Below are 17,780 nucleotides of genomic sequence, written 5' to 3'. Positions count from 1 at the left end.
AATTTATCTGGAGGCTCCCAAGTAAAATAATGAAGCCTTTGGATGGACGTTTTATGGATGTCTGTCTGTCTGTCTTCTTCTCACCTTAATGATGTTTTTTCACCATCCCCTCCCTACCCCCTGCCTTCCAGTGGACACTCTTCAAATCATGGCTCTCTTTATCTGAGGGTTAGAGTTTAAATGGGAGGAACTAACATTTTTGCAGTGGTTATTCTTTTTCATTATAAAAATATCTGGAAATGAAAAGCACAACTGTAAAGCTCATGAACCTTAGCTTTAGAGTCATGTTGCCACATAGCTGCCATGGAACTCCTGAGAAGGGACAAAAGCAGAAAGATCCTTTGCAGAGGCCTGCAGATCTCTGCTTCCCTGCAGGGTCCACAGTGGTAAAATCCATATGACATGTGATGTACAAGGCAGGAGCCAGGTGGTGTAGTGGGGAGACACTTTCTGAGTCACTTAAGAAACAGACATTGCAAACTGCGGTAGGGCTGGGCCTCAGGAGAAAGGAGGTGACACTCTTGTACAGCTCCCTTCGCAACTCCTTCCACTAAGAAGACAAGACAGAAGACAAGGAGTAGGTAAAACAGGATGTAAAGTTTATATACAAGAATATAATGTTTATCTGAAATATTTACAGTGTTGGTTAAAGCAATATTTTTACAACTTTTTAAGGTCAACTACTATGTATATTACAGGTAAGCTACAATGGTTTAATTTGCAAAATTAAGTAAAAAATGTTTTAAACAAAGCTTAAAGTACTCAGGTCAATTATAAAATTTGTCTGTTTTGCCCTTTATTCGAAGAATCATGCTATGATGGTTAATGTGCTTTTAATAAATGGAAGTACTCTACCTGGAAATGCAATAAATGCTACAGTTGTAAGTTCCCAACGAGGGTGTAAAATGACAAGAGAATTGTTCTAAGACTTAGGCGCTGAGTCTCAGGCTGGAGCTGAGAGATGTTGAGATAACAGCCAGCTTTATCTCAACCAAGTTTGTGACTCAAAACAGTTTGGGCCACGTAGAAAAATGAAGTTAAGTTATTTGCACGTTGTGGCAACCTCAGCGAAAAGTGAAAACCAGTTGACCCAAACCAAACAGGAAAAAAAAAAAAAAAATCAGACCCAAGTCACAGTTGCACCTATTCAAAACTAGTTTTAAAGTGAGCTATTTTAAAACTTCATAAAAATAGTCATGATTTTATTAGTTTGAACATTTCTACAAGATTTGGGTGGGTTTTTCTTTTATGTGAAAACAGCTATCCATTCCTGAGGACTCCTACGGCCTTATAACTCAGGAAATGCTGGGGGTGCAAACGTGCAAAAGGCAGGGGAAGCTGCTCCAGGCTGGGGGACTGTGCTTGGGAGAGAGCGCTGAGGTCCCGGAGCGGAAATGGTCAGCCAAGCCGTGGAGCTGGCCTGTCGGGGCCACCCGGGCGCCGGAACTAGCACTGCAGCTTGCGGATGCTGCGGGAGATGCGTTTGAACTCTCTCTGCCCCTTCTGCCACCGCTTCACCGAGGTGATCACCAGCTCCCCACCCACTTTCTGTCCCATGACCAGATAGGGGGCGTTGATGTCGTTCATCTCCTCGCAGGTGCACTGCAAGCTGTCTTTGAGCCACAGCACTGATTTCTTCAGATCCCTTTCCGATACACCGTTTAGCTTGTAAATGGTCTTGCTCTTGGTCTCCAGGATGATTTTGGTGTCTCTGTTGATATAGGTTATCTCCTTCACTTTTATTTTCAGTGCTATGAAGACAAGAGGGGGCAGAAAGAATCACACCAGTTATAATGAGGGGAGAGAGTATAGATTGGGAGCTTTCCTCACCCCATTCCACTGTGTATTTGTGTGACTTGGCCTGGGGGAGAGAAGAAGAGTTTCCTAGAGCTAATGAGACTGTCAGGGGCTGCAGGTGGGGGGTTGGGAGCTGAGGGCAGCAGGTAGCTCCATTTCTAAAGCCTCCAAGGATTTGCCAGGCACTTGGTTTCAAATCAGCCATCCTTTCAGAACTCTCTTTGTGGGGCTCAATTAACTTTTCTTCCTCACCCTTGCGTTCTTGTGTTTGTACATAGGTTGCATGTGGTTTGTGCTCTCCTCAACAAATGACTTCCCTTATTGGAAATTTCAGCATGAAAAGAGATGCCTGACTCTTAGGTGAAACGTGATCCTTCTGTGGTTGTAAACTTTAAACTCAATTTATTACGTCGGAGAGGTTTTTGGACAAACCTGTAAGGAAATTATATCACACAATCATTGTTTTCTACAGAACAGACTACAGGGAGGGAGAATTGATCTTACAGCTGCATTCGATTTGTAAAGTAACTAGGAGAAAAATATCCAAGACTCTTTTTAAGAGTACAACATGTTTAGCCGTAAAAGTGTTTTCCTGAAGACCTCATCCTCATATGCTATCATTTGCCTGTCTAAGGCCAAGGCGTTTACAGATTATATATGTACTGTTTCCAAAATGGATATGTAGACTCATTAGAATGCTAAGACCAAAAGTAAGTGGTTTACTATAAAAGACACATTTTATAGTCATGAACAGTATGCTTTGGGAAAGAAAGCCCTACAAACATACATGCTGGAATTAAATTTCAAGACTCCATGAAGGCAGGGAAAGGATAGAATTTTAAGGTTAGAAGGGATCATCCAGTTGAAATCTCTCGTTGGTACATGAAGAATCTGAAATCCAGAGAAGTTTAGTGACTTACATGAGGTCACCCATTTAGGCTGTGTCCTGGCTGAGTCTAGTTCTCAGAACTGCGGTCCCCAAACCTCCTCCTGTAACATCACTGTGGTCTCTTACAGCAATGTCAAATTTTCTGTCCTGGTTGGAGCATTAACATGCCCAACTGTAATGTGTCCCAAGACCCTTGGTGACATTGACAATTGTTCCGTATGGATGATGTGCAAGTGTGACTTCTTGACTTTGATGGACTTAAATGCATTGTTTAAATTAGTAATAGAGGAAGAGTTTTTTGTGTGTGTATAGCTGCTTTGGGGATTTGTCTCTCTCTCTCTCATTCTCTCTTTCTTTCCTTCTGTCTCAGAAAGAGAATTTGACTAAGCATGGCTTTTCCAGTCAACCAGGAAATAACCGAAGCTCAACCAGGTAAGTCAAGGATGCTATGACTTGGCCAACCAAGATTTTGTTTGATATGCATCTGAACCATAGTACTGACTTCTCAGGGTTTATGAGACTTAAGTCATGGAATAAGTCATGTGGAAATGTCACATGTTCCTGTGGCCTCTGCATAAGGTGTGGGGGTGGGGAAGATAAATGGTGGGAGAAATGATTATATGTTACCTGGAAGCCTTGTCTATAGCACAGGTAGAGCATGTGTGAGATTTCATCTGGTCAAATTAAACATTCTTGAGCTCAAAACATCAGAAAAATAATCACTTTTAACCAGGGGGAAGATTTATTACTCATCTTGCTCTAGCTATAAAATAACCAACTTTGCAAACGCTTACCATGGGAAAACATCAGGCATTTCCTCCCTGGATTGTCAGCTGGGACCAAATATAGGGAACCAAAGCCCCCAGATAACTTTTCCTGCCCTGGAAGATGTGAATGGGGATGGAGGATGTGGTAGGAGGCAGAGGTGATGATACCGTCTGAGCCAACAATAGATTGTATACACAGGCAGGCAGTTCTGGGCCAGTCTTTCTTTACCAATGCTTTCACCATTGACATAGGAGGTGTTCTACATTTTCCCCGTACTTCAGAAGCGCAGTGGGGAAAGAGTGTGATGCTTTCGTGGATCATTCAAGTTAAAAAAAATCAGATTTCTACCCTTGTTCCTTCTACCCTTCCATTACTTCCCCAAAGTACAGAGGCAACATGGAATACTGTACTTCCTACAATTCAGGTTCATTATCCCTTTTGGGACAAAATGAATGTGGGGAAATAGAAAACAAAGCCTGTGAGGTATCTGTATGTGATGCCTTAAATGTAATTTCTTCCACGTTGTTTTGAAAGGCTTTCTTCTCTAAGGAGAGAGAACATTAGGACACACACTCACACACACACCCGTTGTTTTGGTCCAGATCATGATAGAGCATCCTCAGGAAGGGGGTCTTCTGTAAGGTAAGTCACAAAGCGAGTAGTAATGTTTGTCTGTGTGTGTGTGTCTGTGTGCGTGTGTGCCCTAATTTCAACTGTTTTGTAGCCCCAAGATATAACCAACTTTTTCATGGCAGTAAGGAGAGAGATCTGTATTAAATCTAGTGCCAAGGCCATAAGCTGCCAGAAGAAAATGATATTTTATATACATTTTTATATAAATTTTATTAAGATTATATTTTTCTATTTTGCCCTTAATCAAATCTTGTAGCATGGAAGCTAAGAACTGTGTTTTGGTCTGGCTCTGGAGATTTGGGATTGCTGCTGCCAACATGCCTGGCCCTCTACTACTTTGAGAGTTGTGTATATTTGAATATAGACATATGAAACCCTGTCAGCCCATCTGCGGCTCTTGCTGAGGAGAAGCCTTGGTTAGGACTTAGAGTTGCCTCCTTTCTTTTTCCCTTCCTCGGCACCTGTGGTTGTTCCAGGACCAGCTAAGGTTAGACCCAGGATGCTCCCTGGAAGAGACCTGGATTGTAAGGAGCAGTGACTGGATTGTTTCCAGAATTTTAGGGACCTGACCAGGTCTGAGATTTCTGGGATGGTAAATGGTAAGGAGAGAGCGGGAGGGCCTTCCTCAACAGTGGGAGCTGGAGTGATTTCTTTCAGTCTCAAGGACTTTGTTGAGGATGTAGAAATGTTAATACAGATCTATTTAACCTAACTGTTAAAATTTGGGTGAAATTAGATTTTCATTTTCAAACACTGTATGAACAGGGACCATATCTGTTTACCAGTAAGTTCAACCTTCTGCCTGAATAAATACTTTTAAAGGGTATCAACCTCTCAGACACACCAAAAGGTGCCTGCTCTTGGAATGGGAAGAAAACAAGAATGTCTCAGGGGTCCGGGTGAAGTTCTTGGCCACTCCCAACTCTGAATCCTGTGTCTAGCTGGGCTTCTCCCCTCACTCGGGAGGCCTGAGGATGGCGGATAAGGTGCCGATGGGGCTCTGTGTGGACAGTCTCAACCCTCCTTCCTCTTACAACACTCTCTTAAGGGTAGTGACTTACACTCTATGGAACTTGGGTAACATATCACACACATTCTTTATTGTCCTCAGGTACCACGTCATCGTGGCACTTTTCATGTATCGTGCCAAAGTAAATTCCTGAGTTTTATTTTTTCTTCTTTTTAAATTTAAGGAACCTCTCCCTCCCAAATTATTGACCACTATCTTGGATATATTCACTAATGGTGGAACACAGAGGAACAAAGCATTATGGGTTATGAATAAAGTAAAAATATTTCTGTTTGGTGCTGGAGTAAATTTTTATTTTTGGCCAACGTAATGCCTTGAATCTGTTTTGCTGGGGCTAATATTTACATGTTTCCATCCCTAGTGCACATGTCAAGTGACTGAAAGAGAACATGGCCCAGGATTGTTGGTGAGAAAAAGCCAAAGTGAAATGAAAAATGTGCGATTGAAAATTCATAACTTGAATAATTCTCATTATTTGATTATTGCTTAACAGAACCATGAATCTCACCTGAAAAGATAGGAGTCAATACAAGATAGTTACATAGGGAGGAAATGAGGATAGAGCAAGTTAGATGATTTAGGAAAGATGAGCTGGGATGGTATTTTACCCAACCTCTATCGAGTAACATCGTAATGATTTGTACCTTTAAGTTTTACTGGCAAACAAAACTTTTGAATGTGAAATCTTTTGTTGGTGGTGGTGCATTACTTACCAAAATCATTTTTACAAAGAGTTTCCATTATGTCGTTGTCATCCTCGTTTTTATTTTTGCAGGCTTCACATACCTTTGGAGCTAGAAACGTGAAAAATTAGTAAGTTTGCTTAAATGGGAACAGCAGATGGCTTTTGTAAACAACTCACAGGGGCTTATCCAGGCAACAGTAGCCATTGTCCTGTAAGACCCCAGCTCTGCCTCCTTTTTGGAGGAAGATCCTTTATGAGGATCACTCATTCCTAAGAAGCTCTCCCGTGCCTCCCATTTTTTGATGGGCAAAAATGCCCATATGCTGTGTTTAATAAATGATGAATCCCAAAGGGCATTGTGGGCCGAGTGTGCAGGTGTGGCTACAGTTAACTGGAACAAGTTGTGGCTTTTTAGCTCCTCCTCCCACCCCTGGGACAAACTCAGTCTCTGAGAAAGTTGTTCCCCAAGCCTCTCTGAGGAGAAAGCACCAGAAGACCCTCGAGGGATTTTAGAAAACTAGTAACCACAAACTATGGCCAAAAGATTGTCTTTCTCAGCTGCAGGACACCAGTGCAGCCTGGTCTCTTCAGCATCGGAGTCATTTCAAGCTATTTTCAAGTCTGGACAGGGAGAGGTGGCTAGCGTTGTGAGGATCACATATGGGCTCTTTCCACCTTGGAAACACACCTCGCTAACTGCAACAGCCTGCTCTAATTGGTCCTGTATCACCTCGTGCTTTCTGCCAAGTGTGTGCTTGAGTTAAGCAGCATTTATTTCGTTGTTATCTCTGTCCCTGGTGCAGATTCTTGTCCCTCTTTGCCCATTTCAAACTCTCAAAAACAAACAAAAAACCCAACGATCCAACCAACCAACCAAAAAATCCCAAAGCTTTTCCTGAAGCTAATCAAAGTTGGAGCAAACTGTCTCTGGGGTCTGATCAGACCTAGGAATGTGCACTAGCACAATCATCAGAGAGCCTACTAAAGGCTCTTCTAAAGGAGTCTGATTTCTTGGGAACAGGAAAAAAGAAAACATATTCCTTTTCTCCTATTTATAAATGTGCTAATGCAATCTTTAAATTTAGGCAAAATTAGATTTTCATTAATATGAAACTGAATTTTCACAGAAAAAACTTTATGTGACTCATGATAGAAGAGTTATTTATCAAATTAGGAAAAGAACAGAGCAGATTTTGAAGAACATAAACTTTTATTTTGAAGGGGGAAATGATTTTTTGGAGAAATGCAGTGTATATGATGTTGGAGCTGATAGTGGGGAAAAAAAAAACAAAAGAACACACATAAAACTGCCCTTAACTCCCCTCACTCAAACAAAATGAAACATTTCCAATTAGGAGCTCTAGGAATGTATATAAAATGTTACTAACCTGTGTTGGTTGGTCTGTGGTATATGTTGGACAAATGTTTGAAATATGCCAAACATTTGCAATAAATTAGAAATCTAACCAATAAGATGATTGCAAACTGAGGGTGCCTGCCAGGAAAGATTGCTAAGCAACTTTGCATTTTCTTTAACTAATGATGGCTGTAGGAAAACAATTAGAGGTTGAAAGGGAGATACTGTTGGAGCCCTGAGAGGAATCAGGATGCCCCCTTTCCATCCCTGGGGGACCTGAATCAGCTGAGACACATTGTATGTTTTCCTTGCAGGAAGAATATCAAGAGCCCATGAAGTTTTCATTGCTTTGATGGTTTTTGAACAGGAACTCCCCCTCAGTTTTCTAAAAACTTGGGAAACTCTCTTTTGCATGATTTTCTCCAGTTAATTAAAACCACTCCAAAGATAAAAGCTGATTAGTGATAGAAAAATAATTCCTGGAGATTCCCTTTATGCCCTCTTCCTTAGACACCTGAGCAGTTACAGCCAATGCTCAATTTTCAACACGATCCGAGCCAGTCCTGCTATTATTTCCAAAACCTGAATTGGCAATGAACAAAAAGTACCTTAAAAGACTATTTGTGCATTTTGGCTCTCCTGCCTGTACGGGAATGTTCCTGTGTCTAGAATCCTGCCCAGTGGGAAGAACGTGCTGCATGGGGCTGAGCGAGGAGCCTCTGGCCAGGGTGCTCACCACCAGCTCCTCCACACAGGACTTCTTCCAACGCTCTCACAATAGTGGCTCCCGTGCTAGCATTTTAAAAAATAATTGTACATCTATAAGGAAAAGATGCCTTTCAGTTCTTCGTTTTCTTTCCTTTCTTTTTAAAAAACTGTCCCTAAGAAATAGCAACTGGTATAACTCGGGAAGCGAATGAGAGACTTGGGTGTGTGTGTGTGTGGGGGGGGTTGTCTCAAATTTGTCACGATGACACACCAGGGCAAGGAGAGCGCCTGGCACCCCCGGCGGGGACAGATCGGGATGTGGGGCGAGGGCCGCGGGATCCCGCACGGAAAGCCTTAGCGGAGCTGGGGGGGGGGGGGTCGGGGTGGAGGATAAGGGGGAAGGCTTACCTTCCTCGGTGGCCGGCAGGAGGTGGTCGCTGCTAGCGAGAGGGATGCAGAGGTCGTTGTCCTGGGGGAAACGGTCGCACTCGAGCATGTCGGGCCAGGGGAAGCCGAAGGCGGACATGACGGGAGCGCAGCGGTCTTTCACCTGCACGCAGAGCGAGTGGCACGGCTGGATGGTTTCGTCCAGGTCATCGAGGCAGACGGGGGCAAAGAGCGAGCACAGGAACTTTTTGGTGTCCGGGTGGCACTGCTTCATGACCAGCGGGATCCAGGCGCCCGCCTGCTCTAGCACCTCCTTCATGGTCTCGTGGCCCAGCAGGTTGGGCAGCCGCATGTTCTGGTACTCTATGCCGTGGCACAGCTGCAGGTTGGCCGGGATGGGCTTGCAGTTGCTGCGCTTGTAGGAGAAGTCGGGCTGGCCGAAGAAGAGTCCGCGCGCCGAGCCCAAGCAGCAGTGCGAGGCGATGACGAGCAGCAGCAGCGAGCCAGGGCTCTGCGGCATCGTGGGCGCGCGACCCCCGGGGGGCGGAGGGAGCGGAGCCGAGGAAGCGCGAGGCGGCCGGGGCCGGAACTCGTCCTGGGCCGGCTGGCTACGCTCGGCGTGGCTCGGGGGCTTGGAAAGCGGGCGGCGGGAGCGCCGAGACGCCGGGCGCGGGGAGGACTGCGCGGGTGAGGCGCTCTCCGCTCTGCTTCGCGCTGCAAGCCCGCGCGCAGCTCCGGGGACTCCTACCCGGGGGAGCTGACTGAACCTCTGCTGGGGCCCTGCCACAGTTTTCTTGGCCTTTTTTATGCAAATCTAGAGGTGGGGGGAGCAAGGGAGGAGCCAATGGGGAGTAATCCGAGGAGGCTCGGTCACTACTCTCTTGGTCTGGTTTTCCGTTGAGACTGCCCCTCACGCGCTCCCTGGAGGGGAATTCAGGCTGCAGCCCCCTCGCCTGCCCCCGCCCCCACCTCCGCTTCAGATGCTGCTGAGCGCGCGCTCTAGGATTACTTTAAAGAGCAAGCAAACAGACAAGCCTGGCAGCTGTGCCCCAACAGTGAGCGTGCGGGGCGCGGGCTGCGGGAGCCAGGGGCGCGGGGGACGCGATGGGTACTGGCGGGAACGCGCTCCGCCCCCCGCGAGGTCGGGGCCAGAGTTAGTTTGACCCCAGCCTGAAGTTTCTGCTCCGGCCCGGGGGCTGCGCGGCGGAACTGCTTGCCTGGGAGCCCCGAGCCGGCAGCCCTCGGGCTCTTTGTGCCCGCCGCTCGCGCCCGGGACCTGGCCGCCCGAGGCTGCCTCGGCGAGCTTGGTTTCCTCTCGAATCTCTAGCCACAGTTCCCAGCCTGGCCCATCCCATACGGTGTGCTCCTCCCTGCCCTTTAAAAACCAGAATTATAAATAGAGGCGTATGAGCAAAACTTTTTACATGGAAAGGTAAATAAAACGTTGGGGTGATTTTGTTGGGATAAGTCTAGATTTTGCCGTTGTGGAAACGACTCTACAGGGTCTGGTCAGAATCACACACGACTGTCCACCATTTCCCGGTTTTGGAGAAGAGACCAGCCCTCCCTCCTTCAATGAATGGGATGACTCAATGCTCGAAGGCATTTCGGGCCCAAACACACACAGGCCCCTGCAGCGGGGCGCACACAGGAGGACCAGTGTCGGCCTCCAGCGCCCGGTTTGGAAAGGTAGTGCCGGGCACAAGGGACTGGCAGAAAACGCGCCAGAGGGGTGGGCAGACTGGGAGGGTGTGGGAGGCAGAGGAAGGAGCCCTGCCTGGAGATCCACGAGCGCTAGTCGTGGCCTTGGCAGAGTCGGTTCGTTCATCCTACCCATGCCAACGGGCACCGTGCTGGGCGCCGAGTGTGCCGAGGTGAACCGGAGCTGGGGCTCTAGTGCCCTCGAGGACTGCAAACAGTAAGTTCACAGCTGTAAACCGGCACTAGGGTGCCAGCAGAGGGAAGGTGTATGTGTGTGTGTATGTGGGGGGCTCCTTTCCCCTAATCGCCCCAAGTCTCTCTTAGGGGCAGGTCGTCTCCGCCCGCTCAGCCTCCCTAGCGGGGTGGCGGTGCAGAGCCAAAAAGATAATCCCCGGAGAGCGAGGCCGCCTAGGGTCTTTCATATGTAAGGTGGGCGCATTGTTATTACTTCCCGGCCACTTAGAGCCATCCACAGGCTCCGTCCGCAGCTTCCCTATTTCCCTCCTTCCGGAAAGATGCATGGCCTTGCGGTCCCCCAGCTCCAAGTCGCCCCGCTCGGTTTGTGGTCCCATTGCTTAGAGGAGGGGGTTAATGTGTGGGTGGCGAAAGCCCAGTCAGTGTTTTCTCCTGCCCTTTCCTGGCCGTAAACACACCAGGAAAATCGTCATCTGGAGAGAGAGCATCTTCTGGACTCCAGGAATCTGGGTCCCTAAAAGTTCAGCTTCCATCTTTTCTCCTTTGACTCGCGCTCTCTGCCGCGGAAGGGCCGGGGAGGCAGCAAAAGGCCGCTCTTCCGCCGAATTGTTCCTGGGCCTTTTCGTTTTTAACTAAAGCCCCGCTCCCCAACACAAGCTATTTTGAAAATAAATCCCAAATGAAACGGAAGCACACTGAATCAAACAGCTAATCGGAGTCTGAACCCTGAGAGATGCTAGGACTTGGGCCCCGGGGTGGGATTAGGGCCCTCCCGCCTCCAACACCTCCAACCCCAACGCCCTCCCCTGGCGGCGCCTCGGCCTCCCAGACCCCCTAGCGCGGGGCTCACGGAGCCCGAAGCTGGTCCGGCTTGTTTGAGGCGGGGCACGGCGGCATACCCGGGAGCGGCCGGGACCCAGTCACCCCGCGGGCCGGCGCGGCCCGAGGCATTGTTTCAGGAGCCCGCGCGGCCCCGCTCGCCGCCAGGGGGCGCCGGGAGCCGCGCTGGAGTCTTCATCGCGCCGCGCCAGTGTCCCACTCTGGCCGTCCTGGTTTCTCGCCCCGCGGGCCCTCCTCGCACCCGCGCCACCCGGCCTCGATCTCACCCTGCACAGGCTGCGTCTTCCTTCCCCACCGCGGTCGTGCCCCACTCCTTTTCCCTTCCACCGCTCGTTGGCGCCTGGCCAAGCGCATGCCCGCGTGACAGGCTTGGTGGCGGTCTCGGCGCGCCTCCCCAGCCGGGTCTGTGCGGGCGCAGAGAGATGCGCGCACGTGGTGCACCCCCGGGTTGGCGCCTTCCTTAACCCGGACTCCTCTGCGCTCCTGGTTGGCCCTCCGGCCTACGGGTCTGCTCAGATCCTTGCTACTTATGAAAAACCGCCAAAGGCTTTTGCTTTTACCAACGGAGAGTCAATGCTTACCTCCGCGCCCGGGGTCCATTTAGTACTTGCCCGTTTTAGGAACGGAAACTCTATTCACCCAAACCAAGAGTAAGTTGTAGTGGGTGCCCACTCTTCTGAGGACTAAAGTACCGAGTCGGGCAACCTGCTTAAAGGGCGATGCCCGTGGGTCCGGGTGATGGGTTTGGTCCTCCCCGCCCCCACCCCACCCCGCCCCCGCCACACACACAGTGAACCATATCCCACCCAAATGCTGCAGGCCTGAAGAAGAGCCTCGACTCTCCGTGCTCTGGATCTGGCCCCGCTTCTCTGCTTGAGTGTTTCCTGTTGTTGAAGCACTGAAGAATCTTGAGACATAAAGGAAGTTCCCGTCACTCTCGTCGGATTAATTCAGCTGTGCTAGAGCTACAGAGTTTTTGGGTGGACAGGACCCTCACTCTCATGCTCAGAGCTTCTGTCCCGTGAGAAGGGTCTCCATGCTCGGGGACCCCGGCGTCTGCGCTGCCTCCTGGAGACCCGGGGAAATGGAATCTCCCACCACCACTCCCGAATAATCAAGTTAAGGCGGAAGGACTCTTATGTCTGAGAGGAAGTGCAAGCAAGAAAGGGGAGAAGGGACACGAGTAATACGCCGGTTTCTTAATGCCCGAAATCCAGCACCGGCTCAGGGGCAGCCTCGAATTGGAAATCAACTTCTTAGCCCCCAAATGTCCACACCACTGACCTGCTCTTCCTTTCTATTGTAAAGGTTGCGTTTCGATGCTCCTTATTAAAAAGCACGGCCTCCTTGGGAGGCTTTAAGCCTCTACAGCAACTCCTGGCTGGGGATGAAGGCGGTTACATCGGGCAGGCCCGAGCGCCATGGGGAAGCACAGGGAAGGACGACCCGCGCCGACTCTAAGAGGCTGCACTCACAGACCGACCGAGGGCCCCCTTGTCTCCTGAAATCCTCACTGCCACCCGGCAAGTGAGTGTGATTATCATTTTGCGAATAAGTAGTCAGGAGGAAACTAAGGCATAGAGGGGTTTAGTAAGTGGAACCGAGTCGCACAGTGAATGGTACAGCCGCTGGTGTTACACGTGCCTGGGCTGGGGGAAGTTCCTGGGCTGGCTTCGGGGACGCGTCCTGATCTGTTGGGTGTCTCCAACAGCGTCGTCGCTTGGCTTTCTTCCACGCACAGGCCGGCCGGGTGAGTGACGTCACCTTCTCCTCCTGGATCAGTGGATCCCGGCCTTCAGTGCGCCTAGCCCGGCGGAGCTGCGCGCCAGCCCGAGCATCCTTCCGTGGGATTCGCGGTAGCCATCTGGGGACGCCATTTCCCAAAACAGATGGTCCCTCTAGGGGTGCAAGTCAGCTTCCTTTACGCTGTTGAGGCTCAGACATCTTTTATATTTTTACATCTTGGGCAAGAGGCTGGCTTTGTGTGTGTGTGTTACCTCATTCTTTCGCCTTTGGCCCCCCCTCCACCCGCGCGCCGCAGCGAGGACGCGGACTGCCGCTGGATGGAAGCTTCCCGGCGCAAACGCGCGCGGGGCAGGTGTCAGCCCTCCCAGGCGGCGCACTGTGTGCTCCCTTCGGGGCCCTCGGACCCCAGGGATTCAGACGCGGATTTCCGATATCGAGGTCTGGGCCTGCGACCGGAGAGCCTTGCCTCGCGTTTTAAGAAGAGTCAAGTCTGAGGGCGAACAGTTTACCAAACTCGAGCTCTTGCGCGTATCCAAGATTTCAAGGGGCCGGCTTTTCCAGATCCGAGCTCGAAAAGCAAACGAAGGGTCCAGGGAGGCTTTGACTCGGTGGGTGCGGTGGCCGCGAGGGAGGCCCGGCCCTGGCCGTGCCCGCTGTCCCCGTCCCTGCCGAGGCCGACGGGGGGCTCTGCGCCCCCTTTTCGCCAGGAGAGGCGAGCTGGCCGAGGAAGGGCGCGAGAGGGGAGGGGCGGCGGAGACCAAGACTTCGGTCGGCGATCAGCCGGCGCCCTGGCGCAGGGCGCGAGGCGACGGTTCCCCGGGGGCGAAGCGGGAGCCATCCCCGGGCCCTACCCGCGGGCCACCTGGCCGAGAAGGAGCCTGCCCGGGGAGGGCTGCAATTGCGCGAGTCGGTGAGAGCTCTCTGGTTTGTGGGTCCAAAGCCAGTGAGAATCCCTCAAGTGCCCGAGGCCTCTTTGTACCAAGTACAGCGAACGGGCTCTTTGAGAAACGCCTAAAGGCAATGGATGGATACTTTTGGAGCTCGGTAGAATGACTAAAAATAGTCTCTCCAAAATGATTAAAAAAAACCCCACAAAAAACAGTTACACCTACAACGATAATCTACTACCGCAACAGGACATTTTCTTGCTCTTCTCCAGCCACACGAGTGTTTTAGTCAACAGCTGACTTAGCACGGACCGAGAAAGCTGTTTTATAGTAAGCGTCTCTCAGGAACAGCTAGAGGCACAGCGTGGAGGCTCTTGGTGTCGATGCCTTGGGAGAGAGCAATTTCCTTTTCTTCTATTATTCCCTTAATGAGAAAATGGCCCTAGACGTTTTGGGATAGGGCCTGGCATGTCCTACTTGCATCCCTGTGCTGCTTCTGCTTCAAAAAAACAAAAACCAAAACAAAATTAAAAAAAACCCAACCAAACAAACAAAAACACCTGGGGGCAGTTCAGTGTGGTGTACTCTGGGAAGGGAATTCCGTTTCTGATTAGTAGACATATCCTCCCCAGCAGCCATTTGTTTACAGCATAAGGTCTCAAATTTGCTGGACCAGCAGTAATTCCTTGGTCTTTGGGGTTCAAAAATTTGAAATTCGTGTCAACTGTGTACACTTAGTCCATTTTGCACTCTTAATTAAAGAAAGATTTATTGAGCACGTCTTATACGCAAGGAGCTCTGCTGGGTACTTTCTTTTTTCTCTCCCCTGCCCCTTTCTTCCCAATTTCCCTGTCCCTTTCTGGGGTTCCAGTAGTTTATGGCTCACTGATGTGTTGCAACTGCTGATGAGACTCTTGAAATGAAGCGTCTCCTAATTGCTCACATTAGGAAATCCTGAATGGAAACAGCAAAATCCCAAGACCATTCATAGAGGGCAGTTCAGAAGCCACAGAGTGTCTCTGGGAAGAAAGACCTGCTCCATTGTCGGCTTTGAACAGCAGGGGTCACTGGCTAAGCTGGTGTTTCACTCTTGTGGAAATTTATTGCCATCAGATAAGAGCACAAAGTCAAAACAATAAAGCCTGTTGGCTCTAAAGCAACAGATGGAATCTGAGTTCCTGCACACATGTACTATCTTTCCAGAGACAAATCCCAGAATAAAAAGTCCTTTGTCATTCTTACTGAACTGACTCTTGGAGACACTTTTCCATACTCTGTGTTTGTTTGTCTGTTTGAGTCTTTCTCTATAATGGTAGATTTTTATGCTGCCCACACCAAGACTTTTGTCAGATTCATTAAAGTGATTCATCCTTTTATGACCCACTCAGCTTCAGTAAGTCACAGGTATTCACAGCAAACAAGAACTCTTTAAATTAGACAAAGCGTTTGTTTTTGGTTGATTTAGGGCTAATAGTGTAACCTGTAATTTCAAACTGTAGTATTCAGCATACACAGGCTCAGCACTCTGATCGAATTCATTGGCACTAAATGTTAATAAAGTTTCATTAGTAAGCCTAATATTTCTTAATAGTTTGTAAATCTCCAGTGATACAATGGGGAGTGAAATATTACATAGAAAGAACATTTCCAAATGTTAAATTGGGTTTCTGGTAGATGGCCAGTCTGTGAAGTATCTAGTGATCATCTTGGCCGTGTTTTCCAGAGCTTTGCTGTTTTCATTTAGTTTCCTTGAAATCTTAATTAATTAAAGAAATTCACTGCAAGTTCTGCCTTGGAAAAAATAAGGAAGAAAAGAGTGCTTTTGTGAGTACAATTAATTTATTATTATTTGTACTGGTTCAGAAACCATTTTCCATGTCCAAGTTTGTCTGGATTAGAGCTTCAAAATGAGCAAGATTATCTGAGATTTTCTATGATCAGTTCTTTCCTGGAATAAATACTGAAAACACGTCTTTAATTCCCTTCTGTTTGGTATTATTAAATTGAAACTTTTTACTTGTTATGCTGTTTTCCTTCCATTCAGAGTTGTTGGGTGTGGTGGGGGTGGGAGAGGGAGATGAGGGGGGTCCATCTTGCTTGCACCCAGCCTCAAACCAGAATTCTTTCATTTTGGAACTTCTTTTTGTGAAAGGGTGTATTATTTCCTAGGATATTCTCAAGGTATGTGAAAGACTTGGACAGGTAGTCACTGGAATGATTTCCATGGAATGTTACCATGTGACAGGGCAGGACAAATATTCTGCCCTACTCTTCTCTTTAACTATAGATGATATAATTAGCAGCCTTACAGAAGGGATTCCTCAAGTTCCTTGAGGTTTAACTCCATCCATCCAATCAAAAGATTATTGGGCCTCTACCATGTACTTTGGGGGTAATCAAAAAGTCTCTGCTTTTAAGGGGTTTATTGTTTAGTATTTGTAGATAAAAGTAAAATTTCTACTTCTCTGCATTTAGCTTAAAGGTGGACATGGCATATATTTCTGAGGAAAAAGACTTTTTCCCACTACACTTGGATAAAGGGCTACAGAGATCCTCTTAGAGCAAAATATGTGTTGATGGGGAAAGGAATGACAAGGCCAAGGCTAATGATCCATTTGCAGGTCATGTTTGAGAACTTTGATTGCTTTCTGACTTGTGATAGAATAGTCTTTTACATTCATAAGCCTTATTAGAAAGCAGACAATCAGAAAAACCTCCTGTAAAAGATCTTGAGAGGTCTGTTCCTTGCCCTCACATAAGACCAGCTTAAACTAACAAAGGGAGATTACATTCTGTTCAGTTTATAACTTTACTTTCAGAGAAGACTGTTCAGTGTCTTAAAAACCCTGAACTGTAGTAGATACATGGGAAATTCTCATTAACTACTAGATAAATGATGTATCCTGCACAGTTGCATTTCCCAAATCAATAGCAGACAATTGGGTAGAAGACTGAAGAGAATGGATTGAAAATTAAATCAAGTTAATATGAAACTTTCATTTTCACTCATGAATTGATTTTGCCCCCCAAATGCTTGTTTGTTGTTTATAAAAGTAATATATGTAAAAAATTCAGGCAACACAGAAAATTATAAAGAGGAAAGTGGAAATCTCTTTAATTTCACTGCCCAGATCTACAAAAAAAGTAAAATATAGGTATATTCTTCTAATTTAGGAGAAAAGGAGTGTACAGAAAACTTTATAAAAATGCAATCAAACAATACTACTATTTGTATCAATTTTCCATATGCCAACAGATGGAGATCTATGTCATAATAAATTACCTTTGAATATAGTGTTTGAACCATATTCAATTCCATGAGTGGATTCCCCTGTATTGATGTTTCTGCTCCAGTTTCTTACCAGTTCATAAGTGACACTGCTTTTGTAGTGGCTGAATTATACATATCATGATTAAGATGGGTCTGAGTAAGCGCCTTATTGTCCAGATTTCTCGCAGTATAGAAGTTTGATCGTAATATCTTCTGACATTTGGACAGGTTGGCCAATTCAGAAACTGTTTTTTTAATATTTCTCAATATGATATTTCCCATATCAACTTTGTTGAAAAGAGGAATTTTAGATTTACAGTAAAAAAAAAAGCCTGTTAAGCTTTTCTCTTAACCTCAAAAATGGCGTGGTTAGAATTTGAGACGGGTTAGCTCTTATTTTTCTGAGCCATTTTTCCCATTCATGTATTTCAAGTATCCCTTTGTGCAGAGAAGAATGTACTTTTGGAACCAGAACTTTCTGGTTCTTGGAGAACATACTTGGAAGGCTCAATTCTGCCTACCACAAGGATGATTGACAGGGAAGGTGGGGGAAGGTTGAGTCATAGTTGAGGATTATCGCTCCATGAGTTTCTGTTGTCTTGGAGAGGAAAGTGTTCACTCTCAGGTGTGTAGTTTTGAAAGGGGACGGTGTCAGAATAGATATGACACACTGACATGAGTGGTGCTCCTTTTGTTCACATAGTGTGTACCCACAAGACCTCTAATAAGGATCTTCACACTGGCATGAACCAGCTGGAAATTGTTTTATATATTGCGTCTATCTATATTCTACTTCCAGAATTAATTTAGCTAAAATAGGCTTTTGATTTACAAGATATAGTGGCTGTCCTTTATGTACAAAGATGGTCCTATTGAATATTGATCA

The 17,780-nt window shown here is 47.4% G+C and overlaps 1 protein-coding gene across 1 annotated transcript; it reads right to left on the bottom strand.

Moving 5' to 3' along the window:
* Positions 1 to 578: 578 nt before the first annotated feature.
* On the bottom strand, positions 579 to 9,023 carry SFRP2 (secreted frizzled related protein 2). The gene is made up of 3 exons (XM_004420932.3): positions 8,276 to 9,023; positions 5,831 to 5,911; positions 579 to 1,751 (listed from the first exon to the last, which is right to left on the bottom strand). The coding sequence occupies exons 1-3, from the start codon at positions 8,772 to 8,774 to the stop codon at positions 1,447 to 1,449; spliced, it is 885 nt and encodes a 294-aa protein (XP_004420989.1). The 5' UTR covers positions 8,775 to 9,023; the 3' UTR covers positions 579 to 1,446.
* Between the last annotated feature and the right edge of the window lie 8,757 nt (positions 9,024 to 17,780).

This window comes from Ceratotherium simum, chromosome 12 (assembly GCF_057802395.1).
Source record: "Ceratotherium simum simum isolate JZ-2026a chromosome 12, ASM5780239v1, whole genome shotgun sequence".
Classification (NCBI taxonomy): Eukaryota; Metazoa; Chordata; class Mammalia; order Perissodactyla; family Rhinocerotidae; genus Ceratotherium; species Ceratotherium simum.
Note: the sequence above shows the minus strand (reverse complement) of the source record. Positions and strands in the feature narration are given on the sequence as shown.

Excerpts from the sequence above, each read along its gene's own strand:
- SFRP2 (XM_004420932.3), bottom strand. The coding sequence starts at position 8,774 with ATGCCGCAGAGCCCTGGCTCGCTGCTGCTGCTCGTCATCGCCTCGCAC. Across the intron at positions 5,912-8,275 it reads CCTGCCGGCCACCGAGGAAG|CTCCAAAGGTATGTGAAGCC; the intron begins GTAAGCCTTCCC and ends TCACGTTTCTAG. Across the intron at positions 1,752-5,830 it reads TCTTTGTAAAAATGATTTTG|CACTGAAAATAAAAGTGAAG; the intron begins GTAAGTAATGCA and ends TTGTCTTCATAG.